The sequence below is a fragment of the Daphnia pulicaria genome, chromosome 6 (genome assembly GCF_021234035.1).
Source record: "Daphnia pulicaria isolate SC F1-1A chromosome 6, SC_F0-13Bv2, whole genome shotgun sequence".
In the NCBI taxonomy this organism is placed as follows: Eukaryota; Metazoa; Arthropoda; class Branchiopoda; order Diplostraca; family Daphniidae; genus Daphnia; species Daphnia pulicaria.
Genome location: NC_060918.1, coordinates 5,331,186 through 5,355,287, shown reverse-complemented (window position 1 = coordinate 5,355,287; position 24,102 = coordinate 5,331,186). Strand labels below are relative to the sequence as shown.

The 24,102-nt window shown below is 36.7% G+C and overlaps 3 protein-coding genes across 4 annotated transcripts; all 3 read right to left on the bottom strand.

The window, feature by feature from the left end:
- Window positions 1-3,530: 3,530 nt before the first annotated feature.
- Window positions 3,531-10,312, bottom strand: LOC124344493 (centrosomal protein of 131 kDa-like). Its single transcript, XM_046798047.1, has 10 exons — window positions 9,893-10,312; window positions 8,713-9,712; window positions 6,737-7,051; window positions 5,225-5,280; window positions 5,102-5,153; window positions 4,798-5,034; window positions 4,373-4,726; window positions 4,205-4,312; window positions 3,813-4,130; window positions 3,531-3,737 (listed from the first exon to the last, which is right to left on the bottom strand). The coding sequence occupies exons 1-10, from the start codon at window positions 10,201-10,203 to the stop codon at window positions 3,600-3,602; spliced, it is 2,889 nt and encodes a 962-aa protein (XP_046654003.1). The 5' UTR covers window positions 10,204-10,312; the 3' UTR covers window positions 3,531-3,599.
- Window positions 10,313-10,762: 450 nt separating this feature from the next.
- LOC124341680 lies at window positions 10,763-14,180 on the bottom strand. Its single transcript, XM_046794612.1, has 9 exons — window positions 13,133-14,180; window positions 12,937-13,063; window positions 12,705-12,870; window positions 12,459-12,642; window positions 12,261-12,384; window positions 11,954-12,194; window positions 11,702-11,858; window positions 11,363-11,612; window positions 10,763-11,274 (listed from the first exon to the last, which is right to left on the bottom strand). The coding sequence occupies exons 1-9, from the start codon at window positions 14,059-14,061 to the stop codon at window positions 11,005-11,007; spliced, it is 2,448 nt and encodes an 815-aa protein (XP_046650568.1). The 5' UTR covers window positions 14,062-14,180; the 3' UTR covers window positions 10,763-11,004.
- Window positions 14,181-14,985: 805 nt separating this feature from the next.
- On the bottom strand, window positions 14,986-21,675 carry LOC124344492 (ral GTPase-activating protein subunit beta-like). 2 transcript variants are annotated; one of them, XM_046798045.1, is made up of 25 exons: window positions 21,494-21,675; window positions 21,237-21,354; window positions 21,037-21,152; window positions 20,741-20,954; window positions 20,358-20,522; window positions 20,066-20,296; window positions 19,843-20,003; window positions 19,586-19,775; window positions 19,111-19,523; window positions 18,893-19,038; window positions 18,733-18,814; window positions 18,510-18,657; window positions 18,166-18,441; window positions 17,917-18,069; window positions 17,615-17,841; window positions 17,248-17,560; window positions 16,969-17,182; window positions 16,674-16,905; window positions 16,425-16,622; window positions 16,251-16,314; window positions 15,967-16,137; window positions 15,713-15,886; window positions 15,475-15,616; window positions 15,289-15,405; window positions 14,986-15,207 (listed from the first exon to the last, which is right to left on the bottom strand). In XM_046798045.1, exons 1-25 carry the CDS (start codon window positions 21,533-21,535, stop codon window positions 15,084-15,086), a joined length of 4,431 nt encoding a protein of 1,476 aa, XP_046654001.1. In that variant the 5' UTR covers window positions 21,536-21,675; the 3' UTR covers window positions 14,986-15,083. The 2 variants fall into 2 exon arrangements, with proteins under 2 accessions (XP_046654001.1, XP_046654002.1); XM_046798046.1 differs by having other exon boundaries at window positions 16,425-16,592.
- Between the last annotated feature and the right edge of the window lie 2,427 nt (window positions 21,676-24,102).

The following is a 24,102-nucleotide window of genomic DNA, read 5'->3' as shown; positions in this document are numbered from 1 at the left end:
ATCTTAACTTTTCTCTCTTCGCAACATTCTTAACTTCTCAGCTCGCAACAAACATAAAGCCCACCACGAATATTAGTCTTACCCGTCACTAGCGAATCAAACAAATGCCCTCCAAGCCATTGCCTTTCCCAGCTCGTCTGCTCTCGTTCTGCCCTCGTTCTCTCCCTTCTCTCTTCTACGTCTTCTTGCCGGTCTTACCTTCTCCCTGTCACTCGTCAATGCGCAAAACCTATACGATATCTCTTAAATGATTTCTTGCTCCTTCTTTTATGACTTCAAAACCTCTGTACTAACGTGCTGTTTTATTCTGCTCCCGTATAGTTTTAAACTGATTGTATAGCTTTGTAATAATTTTATATGTTAAGCATGGCGACACATGAGCATTGTAACTGTATGGTCTGAGCTAAGGCAACACTCAAAACTGAGTAGGCCTTTCAATAAAAAAAAAAAAAAAAAAAATCCAATCCACACAGAAACTGATTCAACAACAGCCCGACCGTTCCTGAAACTATGTAATTGTTAAAAAAATGGTAAAAAAAAACAGATCTAAATAAATGTGCTATGCAACCTCCAAAACCAAACTGAGCATAGGAAAATTGTATCACCATTTATCATCAGTATCATCATATAAAATTTACTTTATTCGGTTATTACCTACCTTTAGCAAACTCAGCTCACAAAAAGATTTGGAGAATGGAGACAAATTGTTATCCCAATGGAATTCAGCTTGACAAGTATAAAAATATTTTCTCTTCCTTTTTCTGGCTGTTTCGATCCATCCATAAGCACTTTTCTTCACACACTTCTTGTCTCTTCTCCGAAAATTTTTCATTGTAGATAATAGGTAATTTCAATAAATTAGTCAATTATCATTTTTTATTAACATTTTTAGTATCGATGCAAAATTTGGTTAGTTATAATGCTGCCATCTGATTCATGAAAATATTTTACGTCACTACCACAGGCTAATTACTTATAGTTGTGATATAATTGTTTTATCTAATCTAAAAACAGGAAAGAACTAAGAAAATACAGATGACGAATTACTCCATTAAATTTACAATGAGCTGATAAACCCCGTCAAGAAAGGTAGAAAAAAGAATATAGATGATTAATTGTATAGCAAAAAAATGGTTTTTGCTTGTACAGAAAAAAAGAATTCTTGCTGATTTTTACGTTACGGGACTTCAAAAGCCAGTCTTAGTTATTGTAGGGGAGACCGGACCCATCTTGGACAGTCGCGGTTTTTCCCGCATATCTCCCGACCCCCTTAGGCAAAAGAGTTTTTTTTTGGCTAAGGTCATTCTTTAGCCTTGCCCCCACCCCCTTGATTTTTTTAAAATGTGTAACTTTAAAATTTAAGAACTTACATTGATTTCCATTTTTCAGTGTTTTTTTACCGATCCGGGGTGACATTAGACAGGGGCCTGTACCAAGTTGGACAGGGTATTAAAAGAGGGATAGTATGAATTAAAAATTATGAAAAAATCAGGAAATGTAGATGGTAATGTAGTTTAACCCCAAACAAATTTTGGAAATTATATCTTTAAAACTGAAAAAGTTTTCTTAAAGGGAAAGAATTACAACTTTTAAATGGGGTAAAAAATGTAGGTGGCGCTGAAGTCCATATATTGCCCATTGTCCAATATTACCCCTTGGAACTGCCCAAAATGGCCTCAAAATCATTCCCCCCGCAAATTCATTAATTGTGGGTACACCAAAGCACCTAAAAATAATTTTCTTACACACAATTGTAAAGGATAAACTGTTTTACACACTGATGTGTTTAAAAAAATTTTTACTCAAACAAACTTGGAGCAAGATCAATAATTCGGGTGAAAAATTTTGCAATAATTTATCGTGTTTTTTTCTTCCTCCTATAACTCCCGTTCTACTGTCGGGAAATTAATTAAACTACACAGGATTCAGCATCATTACATCTAGAACAATTCGTGTGAAATCTAGAATTTTAAAGCAATTTTTACTATATTTTAAGACACTGTCCAACTTGGAACAGTGTCCAACAAGGGTCCGGTCTCCCCTACTTTCTTTGTCTATTTCTGCAACGACATCTCTGATATGGGGAGACAGGAAAGATGCCAATTTATGATGAACAACTTTCTTAATCGCATGGTTATCAAAGCAGAGTAGAGTGTTTCCTGATTAATTTTAAAAATTATGCGAATCAGTAATCGGATAGGTTGTATTCAATACCTAAAAATGAGAAGAAAGTCTTTTCTTAGACAAGATGCATCATGCTTTGGCCATATCCTCTTGAATAGAAAAGACTGCAGTCTTTCTCTACATTTTTTCCAATTCGATACTATTTTGAATAAATCTTTTACGATAAGGTAATTGATGTCATGAATCAAACTGACTAGCGCGTATTCGCGATGAAATCTTTATTCTCATATAGGGACGAAGAGAAGGAGAATGTAGTGGGAAAAAGCAATTATTTTTTATACTTTTTGACGTAGAATTGTCTCGTTAATGTAAAACAAAATATCTCAAATGATAAGAATTTATTAAATCTAGTCAAACCTAAAATTAATAGATGAGCAAATGAAGATCGCAAAACAATTTATTCACTCTTGACTTTGTTAATTGTGAAGATATGAAACCAGAGATAAGGAGATGGGACACCTGATAGGGAATGCCGCCATGACACTTTTTGTCGCACCATCTAGCGGCTAATGCCCGCCCTTCATCATTAGCAGCCGAATTCCCAGCAATTCTGGCCCCGGCTGATTTGAAGTTTCAATGGAAACCAGTGGAGGACTTGAATAGGTTAAGTTGCCAATCCCCCCCCCCCCTTTAGTTAACCTGAGCCATACCATACCATACGAACCCATGATTTCCCTTCTTCATTCAAGTCAACGCTGGTCTAGTGATCAGCAGTCCGGACTGTAATTCGGAAGAATTGAGATTCGAATTTCGGTTAAGTAAAATTCAAAAATTTCGGAAAAATTGAAATTTTTAAAATTGAAAAGGACACCCCCATCAATTACTGCTATATCTTGCGGCCATATGTTTCATGGAATTAGTCAATGTTTTGGCTAATAGACCACCGAACCAGTAGCCCAACCATTTACTAATTAGTTGCAACACGTAGATTGTAGCCGCATGGAATTGTAGTGAATAAAGCTGTTGTGCTTTTAAATTTTTAAAAGCTACACATTTTTAGTCCCTTCCCCCCTGCCGCTTGACTCCTCCTTCTGGCCGGCTTGGACAGCACGTCAGCCCGTAAAACTCAAAACTTTGAACGCGTTTTACGGGCACTCACGCTCATTTTTTGCACACGCTAAACCCCATATTGAAAATTATCAGCGTGAAAAAAATTACAACGCTGTATCAATCGTTTTTCGATAGCAGAAAACTTGTCTTGCTAGGGAAGAGCCCCACGCTATTGAACAGCTATAGACTAGCTCGACAATTTTTAAAATAAACCAGACAAAAAAGAATTTTCTGAAATTTTAATAGCGTTTTCTTATAAATACAAATAGCATATAGACGATTTCTAAAAAGCCCACAAAACAAAGAGAAAACAAATACACACCACAAAACTAAACTAAATCGTCATTTTACGAAAGAACAACCAGTTAATTTTTCCGGGCTAATAGGTCTCTCTGTTGACGATCAAGTAGTTCCTCCAGATGTTGACAACGACAAATAGCAATTTTGAATTTTTCTTGAATTTGCGCCAAAGCATCATCTTTTTTGGCAACTGCTTGCTTAACCTGTGCAAAAAGTTTCTGTTATGACTTATTGTTGAATAGGAAACAAAATATTTGTTCATATTCATGTAAATTTACCTTCTCATGTATATCGCTAAGCATTTGTTCGTGGCAGGCCGACAGATGAGCTATTTCAGAATTTTTTTTGTTAATCTCTATTCGATGATCCGATTTTGCTTGACTAAATTCTTTTTGGAGCACCATCTTTTCTTCGTTTATTTTAAGGAATTCATCTTCCAATTCCTTTTGCAGAATTTTTTTCAAATCTGAGCGCTCTACAGTATATTTTTCCAGAGTTTTTGTTACGTCCTTATTTTCTTTTACGTGTTGGAAGAGTGATAAACGTAAAGCAGCCAATTCTTCATCACGTTCTGCCAAAGAACGCCGAACTTCCACCTAATCGAGTGTGAAAAATAGTAATAGTAAATATATTGTTCAAGTTATTAATCAATATAACAGAATTAGTTTACCAGTTTATTACGTAATTCGGATTCAGCTTCATCCAGTCTTTTTATTTCCTCTGCATTTTTATCCCTAATCCGTTGTAATTGATTTTCGGACAAGCTTTTCCATTGTTCCTGCAAAAAATAAATGAAAATAAACCAGCTTTCAGCTTCAATTTAAAATATGTGATATACATGTTGTCGCTTTAATTCGTTCGATAATTGTAAAGCGAATTTATGTTCTTCTTCTTCGCGTTCCCTTCGTTGATTTTCAATAAGCCGCCTTTCACGCTCATTGGAATTTGTATCCAATTGGTGTTTTAGTGCTCTGATTTCCTCTATTTTTTCCTCTTCCCACTTTTTCTTTAGTTGAGCTAGATATTCGACATTCTGTTGTTTGATCGTGGCAATTTCTGCCTGTAAAAGCTGTTGTGCGGCAATCCTTTCTCGTCGCCGCTTTTCTTCAAGACGACGAATTTTTTCGTCTTCCTGCATTTTCATTCGTGATTCTTCTTCTATCCAGCGAGCCCTTTCACGTTCCATATCGACCTGATGACAAATTTTTAAAACGGTATGAATTAAAAAAAAACAAGTGGGTTACTTTAACAAAAGAATTTGACCTGCAATCGCTGCAACTTGGAAGTGTTGATATGTTCCATTTCGTCTAACTGTTTATCGTATTTTACTCGCATGATTTCGCGCTCTTTAGCACACGCATCTTCGCGATCGTTATCCATTTTTTCTCGAAGTGCATTTAGCTGCTGGACAGTTTTATTTAAATGAGCTTGTTCTATTCGATTTATTTCTTCTTGGTGAATAGATCGAAGGCTCTGCAACTCAACCTGGTGTTGACTCATCTATATGTATGTATATATATGTAGATATCGATGGAATAAAAAATATTTAAAGATATTAAAATCATACAAGGCGTCGTAATTCTGGTTCCAACCCTCTTGCTGTTGCTTCGCGTATATGTCTATTTAATTTTAAAAAATCGACTCAAGTTAAATGCAAGTAGATGGAGTTTCGCAAATTACTTATGCTTACTCTGTGCGGTCTGCTAACCACTTTTCTTGGTGGTACCTTTGATCTTTACCCAAAGTCTAAAAAAATTTTTCGGATTACAAAAGGTTCAATATTAATATTTTAGTTAATCTACCCCGCAAAAAATTTTAATCTCGAAACTGAACAAAAAGCAAGATCTTTTTCGATCTTTTCGATCAATTGTTTAGCACATCATTATTCTGAATACTGTAAAATCTGGTGTATAAATAAGGATGTCGTTTTCGCCTATTTTAAATACGCCAGATGTATTTCTTAGGCCAATTTGCGGCAATTTTTAAAGTGAAGCGGTAAAAAGGACGCGATTGGAGCGGAAACTCAGATGGTGACTAAACCCAAAATTTTATTTGTTTAAGTAACATAAAGGTGTGTTACTATAGAAATGCTACTGGTTATTTACTTTTGCACATTCTATATTTCTATGAAAGAAATAACGATTAGTTTTTGTGGTTATCTTTTCTCCTACTACACTAAATCTCTCGAATTAAAACTCTAGCATTAAAAAAAATAAAAACTCAAGCCACGAATTAGGTCTACTCCCAAACGGAGGCCGTATAAAAATAATATAAAAACCTGTTGAATTATGGTAGAGAGATTCCTGCATTTTCTATCATGATCTAAAAAGTATTTTATCCAGAGACTTTGTCCCGATAGAATTGCTTGCTATTCTGAACAAGATAAATCTATTCCTGAATTCTTCTAGTCTTTTTCCGATTTCTAATCAGAAACAGCTTTCAGCAATAAAAGGAGACTTTGGACACTTAAGTGATAGTTTGCTTGTTAAGAAAACCAAGAATAAAACCTTTAAGATTTCTCTTAAATATTTCGTAAACATTCAAAAGAATTAGGCTATTTGTATTTGTATTTCTTTAACAACGGCGTTCATACCTAAAGATGGGAAATGGGCAAGAAACTTTATTCACGCTCTCAGACTCGTTAAAAATTACCTTGTTGATCACAGCGTTCCTCATTTAACTGTTGGCTATCTTCCAACGCTTTTTAAAAAAATACTTGCTTAAGCTTAAAAAAAGCTCTAGTTTAGCTTAGGCGCTTAGGCTTTAGAAAATTGTCTTCACAAATTGGCCTCTAATTGAAACAACTGGCTTCAGCCGATACACGATGTAGACGAAAAGATAAACACAGATTTAAAAAGCTGCAAAAATTCGCAAAAATTAATAACAACGAGAAGACTCTGAAATAGAGTAAACAAAAACTTAATGTCAAACCATTGAGAGACAATAAACATGACAACTTTGTGCCATTTCCTTTGGCAACTGGGACAAAAGATCATGTTTACAAATGATTCTTTGTCATTAAAAAAAATAACATTTATGAAATTTCTATCGCTTCGTTGCTTAAACTGAGTGCAGACAATTTTTCTATACACAAGTTTTTACATGTATAAATCACATTTTAAAATATTTAAAAAATATATGTAGCTAGGTAACTACACTAAATTTGCCTATTCGATTTAACATAATTTTCGAATTTATTTACCTGCTTCAATCGACGAATCTCTGCGTTGTGGCGTTCATCGCTTACTCTCCGTTCATATTCTACTTTGGCTGTTTGTTGCCGCATTTCAGTGGCCAATGCTTCACATTTTTCAGCAAGTGCCTTCTTTTCTTCGACTAGTTGCTGTATAAATTGGAAGTTTCGATTCGTGTTCGATTCGTATTCCTCCTTTTGAGCTTTACAACGTAAATTCAGCTCACGTTTGGCAGTCTTAACGTTTCGTGCTAAAAGTTCCCTTTGATGCTGAAGAGCCCGTTCCATGACAACAAGCTTATTGTCTTTATCCTGAACAAGCATCTGAAAAAATTGTTCAATTTTGCACAATATTAATTAATGTTACATTATACATCAATACCAGCCCAAAGTAGACCTATTTCTACAAAAGGCATACAATGAGAAAACTGTATTTTGGTATATAGTATATATACTTCCAAAATTCTTATTTGCGTTTCGCGCATTTTCCCACTTTTCCATGTTTGAAAAGGGGAAGCGTCAGAGTCATAGAGACCTAGTCGCTTATCGGAAGGTTAGAGTATCCTATCCGCGTTTGGGGGGAGCTTATCCGTGATCCAAATGGAATTTTGGAGTCCTCTACTCCTGAGCTCAGTAGCACTCTGATTCGTAAATAGTTAGATAAGTAGCTAGTTCTCATCCCCCAAAAGACCGAAAATCGGACCACGACCCCCAACCCCCAAGCGGGGTAGGGGGCTCTAGCCTTTCGTGCAACGACCAGGTCACTATAGCTCATGCGCTACCCCATAGCCGTCGTAGCCGTCATTAGTTTATAGTTAATAATGAGCTATATAGCGCCTAGACCCTAGAGGGATGTTCGACATCTTTTTTAACTATTTGCTTAAATCGCGCAACGCAACAATCGAATTCATTTTTCGCCTGCCAGAAGCGCCTTGTCAGGCATTTCACCTCGCTTTATCCCGACTTGGTGAACTAGTCCGACTTTGCGCGAGAAAGCGAGGCGCAATAGCTGAGGCTCTTCTATAGCAGGTGAAAAGGGATAGTGGTAGATAGTGGTGGATACCCACTATAAAAATCTAAAATGATGTTTCGATTAAAACGTCAACACTCGATCGTTAGTAGTTCTCCGAAAACCGCGTTTTATCTGGGCTCGTTACAATCGAAAAGAGCCAGCTCCTCAAAAAATGTAACCGTGATCAGCCACTGCGTCGCCCATTACCGTGCCGACAGTATTAGAGGATACTAAAAAGAAATGTTCCTTTTCATTAAATACGATTCTCTCATGAAAGAAAAAGTAAAATAAAAACGAATGATGACATTAAGGTAATCAGTGCTTTGGATGAACGAAAATCTAGTGGAACCCTTAAAATTTTAAAGGTTAAAGAATCAATTCAACAGTTAATTCTTAAGCGAAAATTTTTTCATAGAAGCAAGACAATACCTAGAAAATATCACTTTCTGCCAAAAACACTGAAAACACCCACATTCCGTTCAAGAGGGAGATAATAACTTTGAAATAATATACCTAAATTAGAAATGAACCGTGAAATTAAAGGAATAAATAAGATATTGTACCCCAACAAGTTGAAAAAATTCAATCTTGTATGTTTTTTGTTTGTTTGTTGTTGTTGTTTTTTTTTGTTTTTGTTTTTGTTTTGTTTTTTTGGGGGGGGGGGAGGGGAAGTTACACGAAAAATAGGAATATGAAAAAACCACCGTTTTGATTTGCAATATCTCTTAAAGTAGTAGAATCAAATAAATTCAACTTTAGCCTTAATTTAGGGTATTTAGTAGCAGTGTTTTATTTAGCCTATATATTTGTTATCTTAGTAATAATTCTATAGTTAGACTTAGACAACCGCGATAGGTTGTCTAAACTGTTACCCGCCAAGTCCCCGCTCCCCACGGCTTTACTTCATTACATACTGCTACGGAGATTGCATGTAATGAAAAACGAAAGATTAGTTTGAACTGATTAGAAATACCTGAAGAGCGAGAACTTCTTCTGTTAATTCAGCCATGGTCATTCCGTGTAACCTTGTGACGCCTTCGGAATCAGGCCTTCTGAATCCTCCTTCAGCATTGGATTCCGTCTCAGAGTTGATCGCAAGATGTGGTGAGCTTGCTAACGGTGTATGACTATTAGCGTCATCTAAAAAGCTCAAGATTTCAGAGAGCATATTTGGTTCTCTTTTTGTGACTTGATCATCCTTAATATGTTGTTGCTTTGGTTTAACTACATGAAACGTCGGACAAGAGGGTTTCTCGCTTCTGCTAGACGAAGTATGTATGCTGGTGATCGCACCCGCTGAATCATCAGTCGAATCGGGCGCATTTTCGGTTTCAGATGCAGACACATTGTTATGCGCACAAGATTCAATTTCGTAAGACGGTTGTTTGCGCTTGTTTGTTTCACATTCCGGATTATAACTGGCATTTTTTTCAGTAGAGAGCTTTGTTGGGGAAGAAGTAGAATGTGGTAGATTCTTTGGCTGTGATTCAACGTCAATCATTTTAGATTCACACTGATGATAAACCGTCGGCTCAGACTGATCATCTTTCTCATGATAACATTCATCGTGAGAATTGTACTGCTCACAGCGAGGAGATTGATCAGAATGAAAGTGATTTAATTGTCTTGAATTGATTATGGATGGAATAGGTTTTGTAAAGTTACGCAATGTTGAATCTTGGTTGAAAACTGGATCATTGATGTCTTGCAGCGTAGTGTCCGGAACAAGTTGTTCATCAGGACTATCGCATGAAACGCTGCTGAATACGGCGAAAGACTGCTTATCTTCAAGGCTAGCTTCAGTACCCGTATCAAAACTGCCAACAGTTGCCAACTCGCTATCGACACTGCTAGACCACGACTGGGAACTGACTGGCACAGGGGGAAACCAATCCCTTGACGGATTCACTGAGCTGTCATCTCGAGAAGTTGAACTTGTGACTTTTCGACGCAAGGAAGAATAAGGGTTTCGCCTATAAAAGCAGAGGAGACATTAAAAAACTTGATTATTTGAATATTCATTGAATGATTTATATTCTATCAAAACAGGTTTTTTGTTACATGCAGCCCCTTTGGACGAATTCAAGGTGTAATAGACTTTTTTGTAATCTTAAAGAAATTGTGTTTCGTTGTTGTATTATAATTTTAATTACTTTGATGTTGCAGCTGTGGCAGGTCGATCAGACAAAATTTTTCGTGTGGTCAATGTTTCCCTGCGAACGGAAGCGTGCAGGCAATCTTCTGACTTGCAACTCGAAATTGTTAGAGGTTTTCCTGTTGAGAGCCCATCAGACGTTCGATTGGAACCGATTCTGAAATTGATTTGCACATTTGAACCTTTTAAACCGAAATCTTTAGAATCAGCTGTGTGGTGTAGCTGAGATGGAATATTGCTAATTTTCTTTTTATTTGCTGAAGCGATGTTACTGTTACTTTCAGTTCTATTTCGAAATTTAATAGGCATCTTTCATAAACGAAAGATATAAGGAACTTGGCAAATTTTACGTAGCTATTGTCGATTTGTTTAAAATGCTAACACAACCAGCACTAGAAATATCAACTGTGAAGGAATAAACAACTGACGAGTACTCGAGTAGGCGCAATATTTATTTGTTTAGTCAATGATTGTTTGTCACCATGGCGACAACGATGTTGTTATCCCTATGGTTATAAAGGCAGGATAGGGGATTCGGATTCCCTTTCCTTATACGGGGAAATAAAAAAAAAAAAACCTTCCTTCCTCAATGAATCACGTTCAACCTAAAAAAACAGCGCTGCTTATTTTAGTTATGAAACTACATAGATGGAAATGAGTGTCCGTATTACATTTATTCACACGTATGCGCTGGCTAGTATCTGATAGTATTCTATTAACTTGTTCCTTAACGTCCTTAGTTCATGCGCTTGGAAATCAAAAAATGAAAAATCTAGTTTACGCAGGTATCGACATGTTGAGGATCGAGCTCCATGCACTTGACTTATACAATGAAACTTGAGTCTATTGAATAAAAAAGATTAGTGAATCCTGAGACCAGGCTATGTGTATTTGATTTCTTTTTTTCAGTCAAGCATGCTTAAATCAGCACAATCAAAACGTTGACAAATAAGTGATATAAAAAGTAGCAACTGGACGGATAACCCTTAGTCTAGTAATAAAACCTACTGTGGACGGAATGGGTGATCTGGTTTTGAAGTCTGAAAACATTGATGCAAAACCATAAAGAGGCACATGTGTGTCCTAAAGATCCACGGTACAACGAGATTCTTAATGCGTAAACCAAAGTGTTACCATGTTTGTGATAACCGCAAAAACAAAAATCATAACCCAAGTTGAGCCATTAGTAGAGGCACTAGCAAGACGACATTTGTACATATCATATCGGGTTGCTTGATTTGCCACTAGATTCAGAAATTCCGATTCTACTAGCTGCCCGTCGAAGTAAGTTATGGCATCTTCGAAAGGATACTCGTAGCCTTGCTTGCACTCACACTTGTAACCACCAGTATCAAAGCCTCGTCCCAATATTGGAACACACTATATCAAAATACAAATCCAACGAAAATCCAGTTATTACAAAAATCTTAAAATGAAACGGGATCTTGAGAGTATGAAAAGAACTTACATAAGAAGTTTTGAGATCGCATTTGTTGGTTTCTTTAAAGGCGTTCGGCGTATGATATTTACCAGGACATTGGTTTATATCTAAAGTCTGTAAATCCATGGTGACGGTGACAACTCCTTTAAATTCCAATTTAGTCCGTAATGAATCCCAGCCAAAGAAAGGAGCTGCATAGGTTGCAACCCATTTTTTAACGAATCCATTGCAATCAAAGTAAGGTCGCGTCCAATAACCATGGCGTAAATCAGCAGCCCTAGTAAAACGCATACATTGTTATTTCACTCGAAGGCCAATAAATCCCCAAAAATGCTAAATCTTTTTTTTTTTTTTAAGATATCTTACTTGTAGGAAATTGGGAAATGCTCGTATTTCTGCGTGTGATCGGCATATTCTTCGGAACGAATTCGCATTTTCAGAAAATATTTTTCCAGATCATCAAAGTTAGTTGACCAACGTGACTTTAAATGTTGATACCATGGTTTTTTAAGATATAAATCATCTGTTAAAACAAACGTTCAAAAGAGTTTTAAGAAGTTAAGTTAAGACGAAGAAGATGTTTAACTCTTTTTAAAAATAATAATTTAATCATAATACCAGTGGAATTTAAACGAGCAAGATCTTCAAGTTTGAACTTTCGCGTATTAAGCTGCTCCTTGTAGGCGTAAGGAGCAAAAAGGGTGCGATTAGGAAATTTTCGACGCTCCCAAAACGTTCCAGCTGCCCATATTTTTGTGTTTCCTAGTACAAGAGCTAAGGTCTCGGCCATTAATTGATCTTCAGTTAGAGGGCGATCAGCTAAACGATTCCCAGAAAATACTTCAGTCGAATCAACAACCTAAACAAAATACTATATGATTAATATGAAACAACGTAAACAGCTAATGTGCAAATGTTGTTAAACCTGTAAAAATGCGCTTAAGAAATTTGCCAAACGTAAAGCCATCCTAGCCTCGTTCTCAAATTGTTGCTCTGCTCCGAAACCAATGTCACCGTGCAAGACCAAATCATCCGGAGAGAAGAGATTTCTAATAAAGGAATAAGTATTAGTGGGAAGAAATACTAAATTACAAAAACCAAGGAAGAAATGAAAAATAAATACCTGTTATTACAGTTATGTTCGTTGACAGATCGAATGAAACTAATTATGTGATCAATATTCTTTGCCTTGGTATGAGTCGAATTTGGACCTTGAGTCGAATTCATGTAATTAGAATTACGCTCTAAGTATTGAAGCCTTAATAATGGCGTCATTTTCCCCCACTGAACTGGTTGCTTCTGAATCCCTGGTGTAAAAAATATGTTCTTCACAAAAGTCTTAGTAAAAAGTAATGACTTAGCAATTTACAGCCAATTTTTTCACAATGAAAATTTTCATGGTGCTGTTCACTGGTAGCTCGTTCGACAATTTCCCCGAGATAAGGTCGACGAACTGTATTTGGCAATCTGTGTCCAGGTTTACATCGGCATTGGTATCCCCCTCGTCGAAATCCGTATCCATGTATAGGTTCACACTGCAAATTAAATAATGAATTTTAATAAGGGATGTCAAGATAACTACGAATTTTTAAACACATTACTTCTGTTGTTTCTTTACATCTATCAGTATTAGAAAATCTGTTGGGACCATCATTTCCTTGTCCTTTCGGACACTGATTTATGTCTATTCTTTCAAAATCCATTTCCATAACTGCAGCAGCTGTATAGCTAATGAATTTTTTTAAAATAATGAATTGATTATTTTTTTCTTTAATTAAATTTTTAAATGCGACTTACGTGGGGTATTCAATGTGACGAAAACCAGTATGTCGTGGGAAGATGTCTGCTATTGGAACTACAGCTCCAACTACCCATTTGTTAGATCTTCCACAATCAAAATAAGGTTGAGTCCATTTCAGGGGCCCAGGAACTTCATCAGCACCAGGAGGTCCATGGAAGGTGAATGTTTCATTTGTGTTGTTGGCATAGCGAATTTTAACTTGATATGTTGTTTTTGTATCTTGTCGACCATCCACTTGATCAGGAAGCCAAGCTTGGTACCACTTGTTGATCCGATAGTAGTCAGTGGTATAGTTTTCACTCTTGCTATTTTTTGAGATGGCACCAAGATCCCGAACATCAAACATGTTTAATGTTGAATAGCGTTCCAAGTGAATAGGATCATTATAATCATCAGCTCTAAATGTCCGTGGGGCAAAAAGGGGAAGGGTTTTATTGAAAAATGATCTATAAGATGAGGTGTAGGACATGTTAGGACTGAAGTAAACTGCACTGCTATTTAGTCTTGGATTTGATGACACATCAGCTACAGTTGACAAAAAATAATACATCATTCCGGGGTCATAAGTGTCATTGGTTGCTGGTCTAATAAAACGGGCTTGTAAAATGTAACTCCAAAAGAAAGCTCTGTTTAAAGCCATGTTGTGCAAGTGTAAAAGCGCTGTTCTATTGGGGAATACAGGATTGATGTTGATATCCTTGATATCGGGCAAGTGAGAAACGGCATCTTCGGGCATGTGCAGTTCGTTAACGTTTTTTATGGGGCAGTTGTCAGCAGTAACTGAATCCATTTGATATTTAAGGGCGTCGAATTCATCACGAGATTGCCATTCAAACTGGGCGGTAACACTATGATTCCCAAGTATTGCAGCTGCTACAAGAAGGCACGTTAACGTGAAAAATGGAAACGTCACTCTTAAACACATTTCGCTCAATTACTTATTTCAAATTTAAATGTCAACCATTAAACCACCGACAAGTTTCAAAACGACACACCCTGCAATGTGTTGGCGTTGTTTGACTGCTTCTTGCAACGTAGCCTACTACATTTAAGGAGGCCGAAAGGATTGCTATCTTTACAGTGCTGGAAAAGTGGAGCCGATTTTCGATTTTGCTCACCTTTTCTCATTTCTCTTCCTCTAAGTAAGGCCGCGGGAGCCATCTAGTTAACGAGGGTTGTATCGAGCATACAGTACAGTCGAAAAATAGACCAGAAACAAAAAAAGGGGGTTTACTTAATTTTGAATTTTCATGAGTTTTATTCATACTAAAGTGTGACGATCGATAGTGTATTAAAGGCCCTAAAAAATAATGCCATAATTTAAAAAATACTTAGTTAAAATTCAACAATTGATCATGATTTTTTTTTAATGTAGAGGATAACTTCTATTCCGATCCCTTGTTATACGCGCGCGCGAGTTTTCCTCTTTTCTAATTTCTACACGGTTCAATACCTGTCCTGAAGTTTATAATGTTTAGCGGTTTTTATGGTTATCATTTTTGCCTCGGTGTTGGGAGGAAACCGTCTTTATTACGCTTTATCACGACTTGCGCTCTCGCTTCCCCACGATTCATGTAAATCGGATTTGTTTTTCTTCTCCTTGACTGGGTGACCTAATCTCTATCAAAGAAAAATAAGAGCCATTTAGATTATAAAAGATAACTCCCATTTACTAAAGAAATCTTAAGCAATTATCCACCACTGTTACCTCTTCTATGGGCTTCCCTTCCATGTTTCTTGAACTGCGTTATATATTATTGCGTGACTTTTTTACACTTAAGTGCTATATTTTTGCGTGATGAAACAAGCTTCACACTGCTTCGCCACTGCCTCGGAAACATTTTGAACATTGATTCAAACAGAAATTGCATTTCAATTAGTTTTATTTATTATATTCAATTTTAATGTGGGTTACGGATTTTAACAGCTTTTCTAATAACAATTACATTAACTTCCTACTTCAGGATTACAGAACAGATTTGAATAAAATGATGGAACATCCATGTCCGAGCGATATTTAGATGCGATTTCTGATACTTTCAGTTTACGGCGAATGTGGGGGAGTTGATAACTAGAATTAAGAACATTGAATTACTTTTTAGGACGAGGACAAAATGCATGAGTAAATGGTAGAATTTCCAATCCAATTTACCTGTCATGATCTAGTCGTCGACGTTTCCCCATATTCACAGCAGTTTGCCGCACTAGTGAACCAAGGGCTCGGCGAGACACAACAATTCCGTCTACCAACGGTGTAGCTAAATTCACTCTAAAAAAATTAATACATTTGTTAAAACTCAAAATATTTACTAATTAATAAATAATTTAATAATCATACTTAGAATTTGGTCCTTGCAAATGTATGCGGTACAGTCCAGATTGTTGTGCATGAATAAAAATAACAAAGCAATCGCTTACTACATCTGCTTTCTGTTGCCCTCCGTTATCACGACAGCTAGAAATCGTCTCCAGTAAATCACCTTGGTTCAAGAAATTTTCGTCATAAATATGAGCCAATAAGCAATGATAAGATTAAATTAGTAGTAGGTGTAACGACGCAGATGGCGAAAATTTACCAATGGGAATAGTAGTGTGATCTTCATAACTTTCGCACCATACGACTAGCATTCTAACTTCGGAAATGTATGCACTGTCTTTGGTTAATCTCTTGGAAAAATTGATATTTTTTTGTTCCTTTCCCAACTGATTCTGAGGCGAGTCGTTCAGTGACGAAGGCTCATGAAATGGAGCTGATAAAAAAAAATAAAACACGCAGAACAGACAAAACAATTAGTTCCTCAACAAAAACTAAAGTAATGATGTGCAATACAAGATATAAATGACGGAGATGTACAGCTCAACGCAGGAACCACAAATAGGATTTCGGAAACTCCGTCAGCCCAGTAAAGACATTGAGAAGTCATTTGATAGGCATTAGCTTTGGAATTCAAGTCCATGCTTTCTTTCGACATTGGTTTGGCCTGTGCTGTAGTCAACGAGTCTGGAACAAGATATTTCATCTTTAAAAGATTACATTCCCCGAAAGATTATAATTTTATGGGGACGGAATCATCCAATTACATAAATATATATAAATAGTTCAAAAATTGTTACCTTGTGGCCAACCTAAAGCTTGCAAAAATTCCAGAAAATGAGGATTTAGAGACGAGGCCAAGCTCTGGATAATAGAAACATTTAAATTTAATAGAACAAAATAAAAAAAATACTATTAACGATTGCATTTCCCAAATGGACAAAGCAATACAACACATGTATTTTCTTATTTACCATATTTGAGAGGATTTCGTAACTGTCTTTTTGTCCTGACCGAACATAAAATACGTAAACGGTATCGTGACTGCGGCTTCCCAACCGGTCCAAGGAATCTAAATCTTCAAAGAAATGTGATGAAGTTGAATCTAATCCAACCAACGAATTTCCTCGAAGAGAATTTTCCTGAATCGATGTATGTTTATCAAAAGTAAACTAATAAATTACGTCGGCAAGAATCAGCAAGTTAGTAATTTAACAGTATACTTGAAGTCCATCAACGGAGAGAAATCCCAAGTGTGACAGAAATAATCGGGCCGTTTGAAATTCATTGCAGAGAAGAGGGGACTGGCATTCCGATTTAATCTCAATGTCTTCTTGAATTTCCGAGACTGTAAGAGTTGATGCCGAATCGACAAGTCTTCCAAGTTTATCCAACTCTGCGGCTATACGATCGTCGATCATTAAAGGGGTTTCCAAACTGGGTAGTGTTTTATCCCTGTTTAAAACAAACAATGAATTACATCTAGAAAGAAAATATTACCAGAGAAATTCAGTTTACGCCAAACAAGGTCGAACTCTATCAACAGAGTCAGGAAAGTACTGTGGATCAAAGCTTAATAGTGATCCTACGTCATTCATAGGCAGAGGTCGACCAGGATTGACCGTGTAACTATAAACACCACATTTATGCCGTGGTAAGTGACGTATTTGTGATGCCCAAACTTGGCGGCCAAATTGATTACGGATTAGAATTGTAACCATGGGGTCGGAATCTAAGATCGGTAAAGCGTTACGATGGGATGCAAGAAATAATAATAATAAAAAAGGAAGTATTTACCTAGTATTTTGTTGGAGGGTTGCTCCAATACACCAAGAATTATTGTGCCTTCAGACGCAGCGAAATATCGAAAATGTTGAGCAGCGGATAAATGAGGTTTGTTGGAATTACTTTTCATAAGATTTGACTTATTGAAAAGGTCCTCTTCATTTAAAATGCAGGACGGAGAACCAGGCCCAGTTAGTGAAGGGAAATTACCAACTTGTTCTATCAATGAGGTTAGCAAAAATTCTGCGGCGTCACGAACTCGAAGAGATACTGGCTTCAAGAGTTTTTCGTGCTTTGCCTGAATACTTTCTCCATTTTTTCCTGTCTGAAATGTTTGGGTTATTTAAGTTTTAGATTTGAGTCCATCGCATTCATTTACCTGGGATTTTGATCCAGATATTCCCAATTCGATTACTTGAAGAATAAGATGCAAGCATTCGCTGTCTGTTGCTAAAAAAGGATGAGCGAACAGCCAGGAGGCACAACATGTATAAGCTGCAACAATCGTTGAATGAAGGTCTTTGGAATGAGCCGGTGGTGGCCGCGAACATTGCACAGAAATATATTCGCATAAAACACGAACAATTCGACGACTTTCTCCTACATCTTCAAATAAATTGGTACTTACAATGAAAAAGAAAAAACAAAAAAACGAAAAGGTGAGAAACGTAAAAGACCTACTTTGATCAGAGACTCGTAACTTCGCCAAAACCTCCGCCAAGAAACCTAGTAATTCTAGCGCGGCTAGAGATGTATTTAGATCTGCTTTCCAAACTGCAAGAAGTTTGCACGATACTAGGTGGAAAGTAGCGTTTACTAACCCGTGAAACGATCCTAAATTTTCAAATGAATTCTTGTGAGATTAGCTTATATTCAACACAGTAGCTTCCTCGTGATCATCAATAAAACATGTAAGAAAAAATTGCTTACCTAAAGGAAATGTTAATAGAGGGCCAGAGTATGAGATTCTCTCTGAATAGGAAGCATCGTTTTCAAGATGGGAATCTAATGTGATCTCACTCACACTGGGATAGGAGTTTGAACTTGTGCTGTGACAGCTATGGGTATCTGAAGTTGAAGACATAACGTTTGATGCAGAATCGGTTTGCATGGGTGTGGACGGATAATTGTGGGAAGCCAATGATACTGCGTTGTGCTCCGACTGCTCAAATGCTGCCAAGTCGTGAATTAAGCTCGCCAGACCGCCTAAAGAGTATCGAATGATCAAAGAAACAATGTCAACTGGCACACTTGCATGAAATAAATTCAAATACCTAAAAGAATATGGGTGTTCAAAGGATCACTTTCAACTTGCAAAGCAGACAGTAGAAGCTGTGTCAAACGTGGGCGGACATTAGAAAAAATTGTGGGTAATGTGTTGCGTTCACCAATTCCACCAGCCAACTCCTTGATCGGCAATGACTAGAAGAATAAAAAAGAGGAAACAATATAAATATTTTACAACCAACGGAATCCACACATGCGAATCGAACATACATGAAAATGAAGAGGTGCTGCAAGAATCGAAACAAGCACATGGATAGAAGCTCGTCGTAGTTCTACTCGGTTTACGCTAGGCCTGTAATTAAAATATATCGTGATATTCGTGCATATATGTATCAATAAATAATTAAATACATCAAATATCAAATCTTACTTGATTTTAAGATCTTTGGAGAGTAAGATTACTTCTAATGAATCTATCACTGATGGGATCAGAGTAAAAACACCGTCCAAGTTCACACGAAACAAATCAGCAGAATGCAACAGAATGCTTGCCATGGCTTCACTGATGAACTTTTCCTGCAAAAATAAAAAATGTAAAAATGTAAGCAAATAAATACAATTTAGATTACAAGAAAGTGGATTACGTACATCTTTTATTTTTAAGCCATTGTTTAGCACCACATAGAAGCGAGCAAGATACTGCGGAAGTATGTCTTCGTCCGTACTTTTCGAACAAAAGATTCGACAGAGAGCTCCAAGTGCTTCGGCTCGACCACTTTCATAACCATCTAATGTTGCACCAACATTTGCAGTGTCGGGGGGTAGCTCAACCACAGTAGCGCTACGTGGACGGTTGGATTGGAGTGATGATTCACTAGTGACACTAACACTTGAAGCCCGTGATCGATCAGTCAAGTGCAAGCTAGAGGAGCTGGTTTCCGCAGTGGAGGTTTTCAGGTTAAATTGAGTTTCGCAGTCAATTAAAGTCGCTTCAAAAAGCCAAGAACCGAAAAGATGAAGGAGAGAGTTACAACGAGCTCTATGCAGAATAGAAGTTGATCCTGCAATGAAAATGTAAAAATGAAATGCTCGGGTTCCCAATAAAAATTACTTGGTTACAAACCGGCATTATCGACGGGAAATGACGTGCGCCCAATACTTCCACTGTGTGTCCTACGTTCTGTTCTTTCGTGTGGGAAAACGGAGGAACGCAACCCAAGGAATGCATCAACGAGTCCAGCTATGCCTTTCATTGCTTCCACAAAGATATTAGGCAATGAAAACAAACAAGGGTGCTGGCTGGGATCTGAAAGCTATATACCATCATTAATAAAACATATTTAAATCTCAAACTGTTAACAAATGTCTCGAGGAAAGTACCTGAGAACTAATTATAGTATATTGCAAAAATTTGTGAGTCTGGCTTATTATACTTGGACGAGCCAATTGCACAGGGTTACCTATGCAGTGCAAAAGGCGATACCAAGCTTGCGTTAAGACTTTACCAGACAACTCTACTGGAACCAGAATTTGTTCATCATCTACGGGGAATTTTACAAAGGTTTTTACTACTTCATCATATTTAGAATTTTAAGGGTCTGACCTGCCGGTTTTAGAAATTGAGGACCGTATAATTCGGTTAGTAACCGAGACGTTAGGGCTAAGTTGATTCGATTCCATTGGGTAATCAAACTAGTTCGATGTCGCCATGATTGGGCCAATTCCGTTAACGTTTTCCACATCCGAGGAGAGGGAAAACTTTTGGCGCATGCATGAAGCCAAATTTCAAAAAGGACACTTAAAACTCGATCACAAAGTTGATCCCCAATATCATCTACAGGTAGAATTTGAATTAATAATTAGTTTGTATATTATTTACGGATATAATTATGTACTTGGAACAGTAGGAGGGGCCAAGAGAACATCGTTGATGGTCATGAGAAGCAAAAGAAGCGAATCCCAGGTATCTTGATCAATTATTGATGAGTTAGTAACGACAGATTGAATTGTTCTGAGAACTCTGTGACAAAGAACGGCCTGACGATTTATCAGATCCGGAGCTGTTAAAAATAAATAAGCTGAAATTATAATCAATTCTACAATGATCTTAAAAAAGGTTGAATTAATTTCTAGACATTATACATTTTTTGAAAATAATTGAAATATATATTTAAATATCTATCACAATCCATTCCCTATACATAAGACTAAAAAGGTAAAACCCCACAACCATAAATTTTCCAATTAATTTGCAACAAACAATGTGAAGTTAATATACCTTCTCCAGGTCTGGGAATGAATATCTGGAAGAGTTGGCATATAATTTTCCTGGAATAGTGGTTGGGAAGTTTCAGCAATGGAAGGGGAACCGCAGATCTGGGTTGAGGAAGCAATGCTGAAAGCCACTCACAATAAACATGAACACAATCTCGGATTGGGTCATGCTCTGTTGTGGCTATATTAAGTGGTAAACTTAATCCATAACCAATAACCTGATACCAGTTAAGAAACCATAAATTTTAATTTTAAAGGTTACTTTAACTGTATTTTCAATAATGAGCCAGAACCACTTACTTCCATACACCAAGCAACTTCTCTGTCAGTATTCAACTTTGCCGAGAGAGGTGATGGATGAGTTATGCCTATGTTGGTTGCAATTGGCTGTACAACAAGTGTAACTATTTGTTTGACTGAAAAAAATATAACATTGCATTAACATGATTAAAAAGAATATTTACAAATGTTGTTCATCATAAATTTAAATGAACACATACGTGCATCAGGTGAGAGTGGTAAGGATGTCAATACAGATCTATTTTCTATGTTGCTCTGGTTGAAGAATGAAAAGGAGGACCAGTCGACATACATCTTATCTTGGTATATCTTGTCCTCCTGTTACAGAAAGTTGGTTTATACAAAGTGGAACATAGAACATTTTATTAGTTGCACATACAGGGACAACATATTAAACAAACTTTAAAATCTTTGAGCACTAGTTAGAAACACAAAAGTAGACTGTGATTATACTAACCTTTTGATTAGAATTCATGCGGTTTAGAACTCCAAGATTCATTTACAGACATAACTCTAACCTCCACTACACAAAAATATGTAGCCACTGCCCTGAAGTCGCATAAATTCACGAACTTCATTAGTCCTTCAAAATCGCTGTGGAATAAGAGCTGTCGAAGCAATAAGAGCAGCAATAATAGCATACTACACAATGGGAATGGGATGCAGCATTCCAGCTCCAGCTTATTACTGAACGGTGGAAGCGGAATGGCGGAATCTAAAAGAGGCGGATTTGGAGGCGGGTCGGACTGATATTCCTTTAGTAGGGCAAGTAGGCCTGCAAATGCTGCATACCATACCATTCCTCGTTCAGTACAGTCAATCTGACAAAAAATCTTAAACTACTTGTTGATTTCAAAATTCTGGAATCAAGCCCCTTTGTGGCACCTTCGAGATTTTAAAAGTCTCTTTTCGTTTTTTTTTCTTGATTAGGAATTATAAAAATTAGTTTTCGTATTGTTTTCTCTGTTTGTCATCTTATACTCTCACTGTTGCGCCTCTTGTGTGGAATATAATTCAGTATTTCACAAGATGAAGTAAATAACAAACGCCAGAAGCAGACTGGCTGTCACAGATTACCGTCGTCTGCTAGTCAACAATCAACTGAAAGTCAATCTGGGTGTCTTTTTCTTTCGCAGATATCTCGCGAACCACAAAATAAGTAATGCAAATTTAGTCTTTTTGGTTAGACGGAAAGATCTTCTTTCCATTAGAACTGATTGGACCCTTTAATTTTGTGGAATCGTATGTGCAATCTATTTTTGAAGTTTCCCCTTTTTTTCCCTTTTTTGCTCCCAATCTCTCGTTATTTTCGTTAATACTAAAACAATTTAGTCATTACCTATGTAAAAAGTCATTCTACATCGAATGGGATTAGTCGCGTCGCGATCAGAGCAGCACGAAAGCGTCACGGTCACGAAAACCCCTTCCACCAATCACGAATCGCCCCAATTCCCCAGGGACCTCTCAGGGTTAATGGTATTTGGAGCGCTGTCGGAACTTTTGTTTCTTCAAACCTTAAAAGGCGGTTAAAATAAGAATTTTAAAAATCTCTTAGGGAAAAAAGGTAATTTTTAGTAGAATCTGCAGTTCAAAAGCTCCCGAGAGATTCGGTGGGGAACATATTTAAATTAATAAAAAACGATAGGATGAAAAAATTTCAATTTAATTTATTGTGTAAATATTTCTAGTTTTTTGTGAAAACCAATTAATGAGCTTTGTTAATCAACTGATTCCCTACATTATAAAGTTTGTTTTAACTTATAATACCCTGTGATATATTGATTGTACGGGCCAGTCATATTTGTTCACGAAAGAGCACTGAGTCTCTAAGTTCCTATTTGCAAAATCATTCTATCCCTTATTTCACTTTCAATGTTACTTTATCTATTTTACGATACTTTCAAAGATATTAACATACAGAAGGCACCAAAAGTATCCGGACACCCGAGAGAACCTTATGGGAAAACGCTGTTTTCGCAAGGCGAAAAAGTAGTCAAATTTTCATTCGATTTGAATGAAAATTTTTCTGTAGGTTTTCTCGGGTACCAGGAACAATCCAAATTTTTTTTAGAATTTTAAAATAATGGGAAGGGTAGGTTTTTGACGAACCTAAAAGTATCCGGACAGTAGAGAGGCCCATATGTAAATGGGCTTACTTTAGGTTCTAATTGTGACTCACTGGGAAATGCTAGAGGAACGCAAACGGTCTTAAAAAAAAGATCTGCGTTTCTTCTATGGCATCCGTGAGTCACGATTTTTAAAAACAATTAGTATTCTTTCCCTACCCACCATCAAAATTGATTTCGTGAAGAATTCCACATCTGAGAGAGTGCACTGCTGCCTGGTCTACGGAATTGATTATTCCCTACTAAACCCCTTTGTTTCAGAAAAACGTGGGGGGAGAATTAAAGGATTAAATTTTCCTTACTTTTTACATGGTCGGTCATCGGAGCATCATAATCATCTGAATTTCCGATTTTTTACCTTTAAATAAATTTTTTTTGAACTCCTTGCCTCTAAATAACACACATATTGCAGCTTTTGGGTCGTGTTTTGTATAAGCTATGAAAAGGAATGTGGAGAACTAAGGTAAATGAGTGGAAAAACAGCAGCCTCAAAACAAGTTAACTTTTAAAAATTTGGTTTCCCTATATTTTAGGAATTTTGGCCTGTATCCTTTTGGATCCATAATAGGTCTGTCAAGTAACTTCTATTTTGTAGTTATTTAAACAAAATGGTGATTCATCCCCTTCTTTTTTTGCAAATACATGCATGCATCTTCTTTTAGAATCATTAAATGTATTTGAACAATCGTCTCAAAGCGCCACCCAAATGTTCCTAGAAAGCAAAAAAGAAGAAGCTGGTTTAAATAATATTACCTTCTTCCTCCTCAAGTCAGCCCAGTGTTCTTAGTCTCCTGGACGAAATTTTTCTTCTTTCCTCAAATTGATTACATTATAACTAAATACACAAAATATGTTTTACAAACATTTACAAGTTATATTTATCAGTCATAAAAAGCTTATTGAAATGCAAGAATGAACACGCAACTCTATATTAATGTGA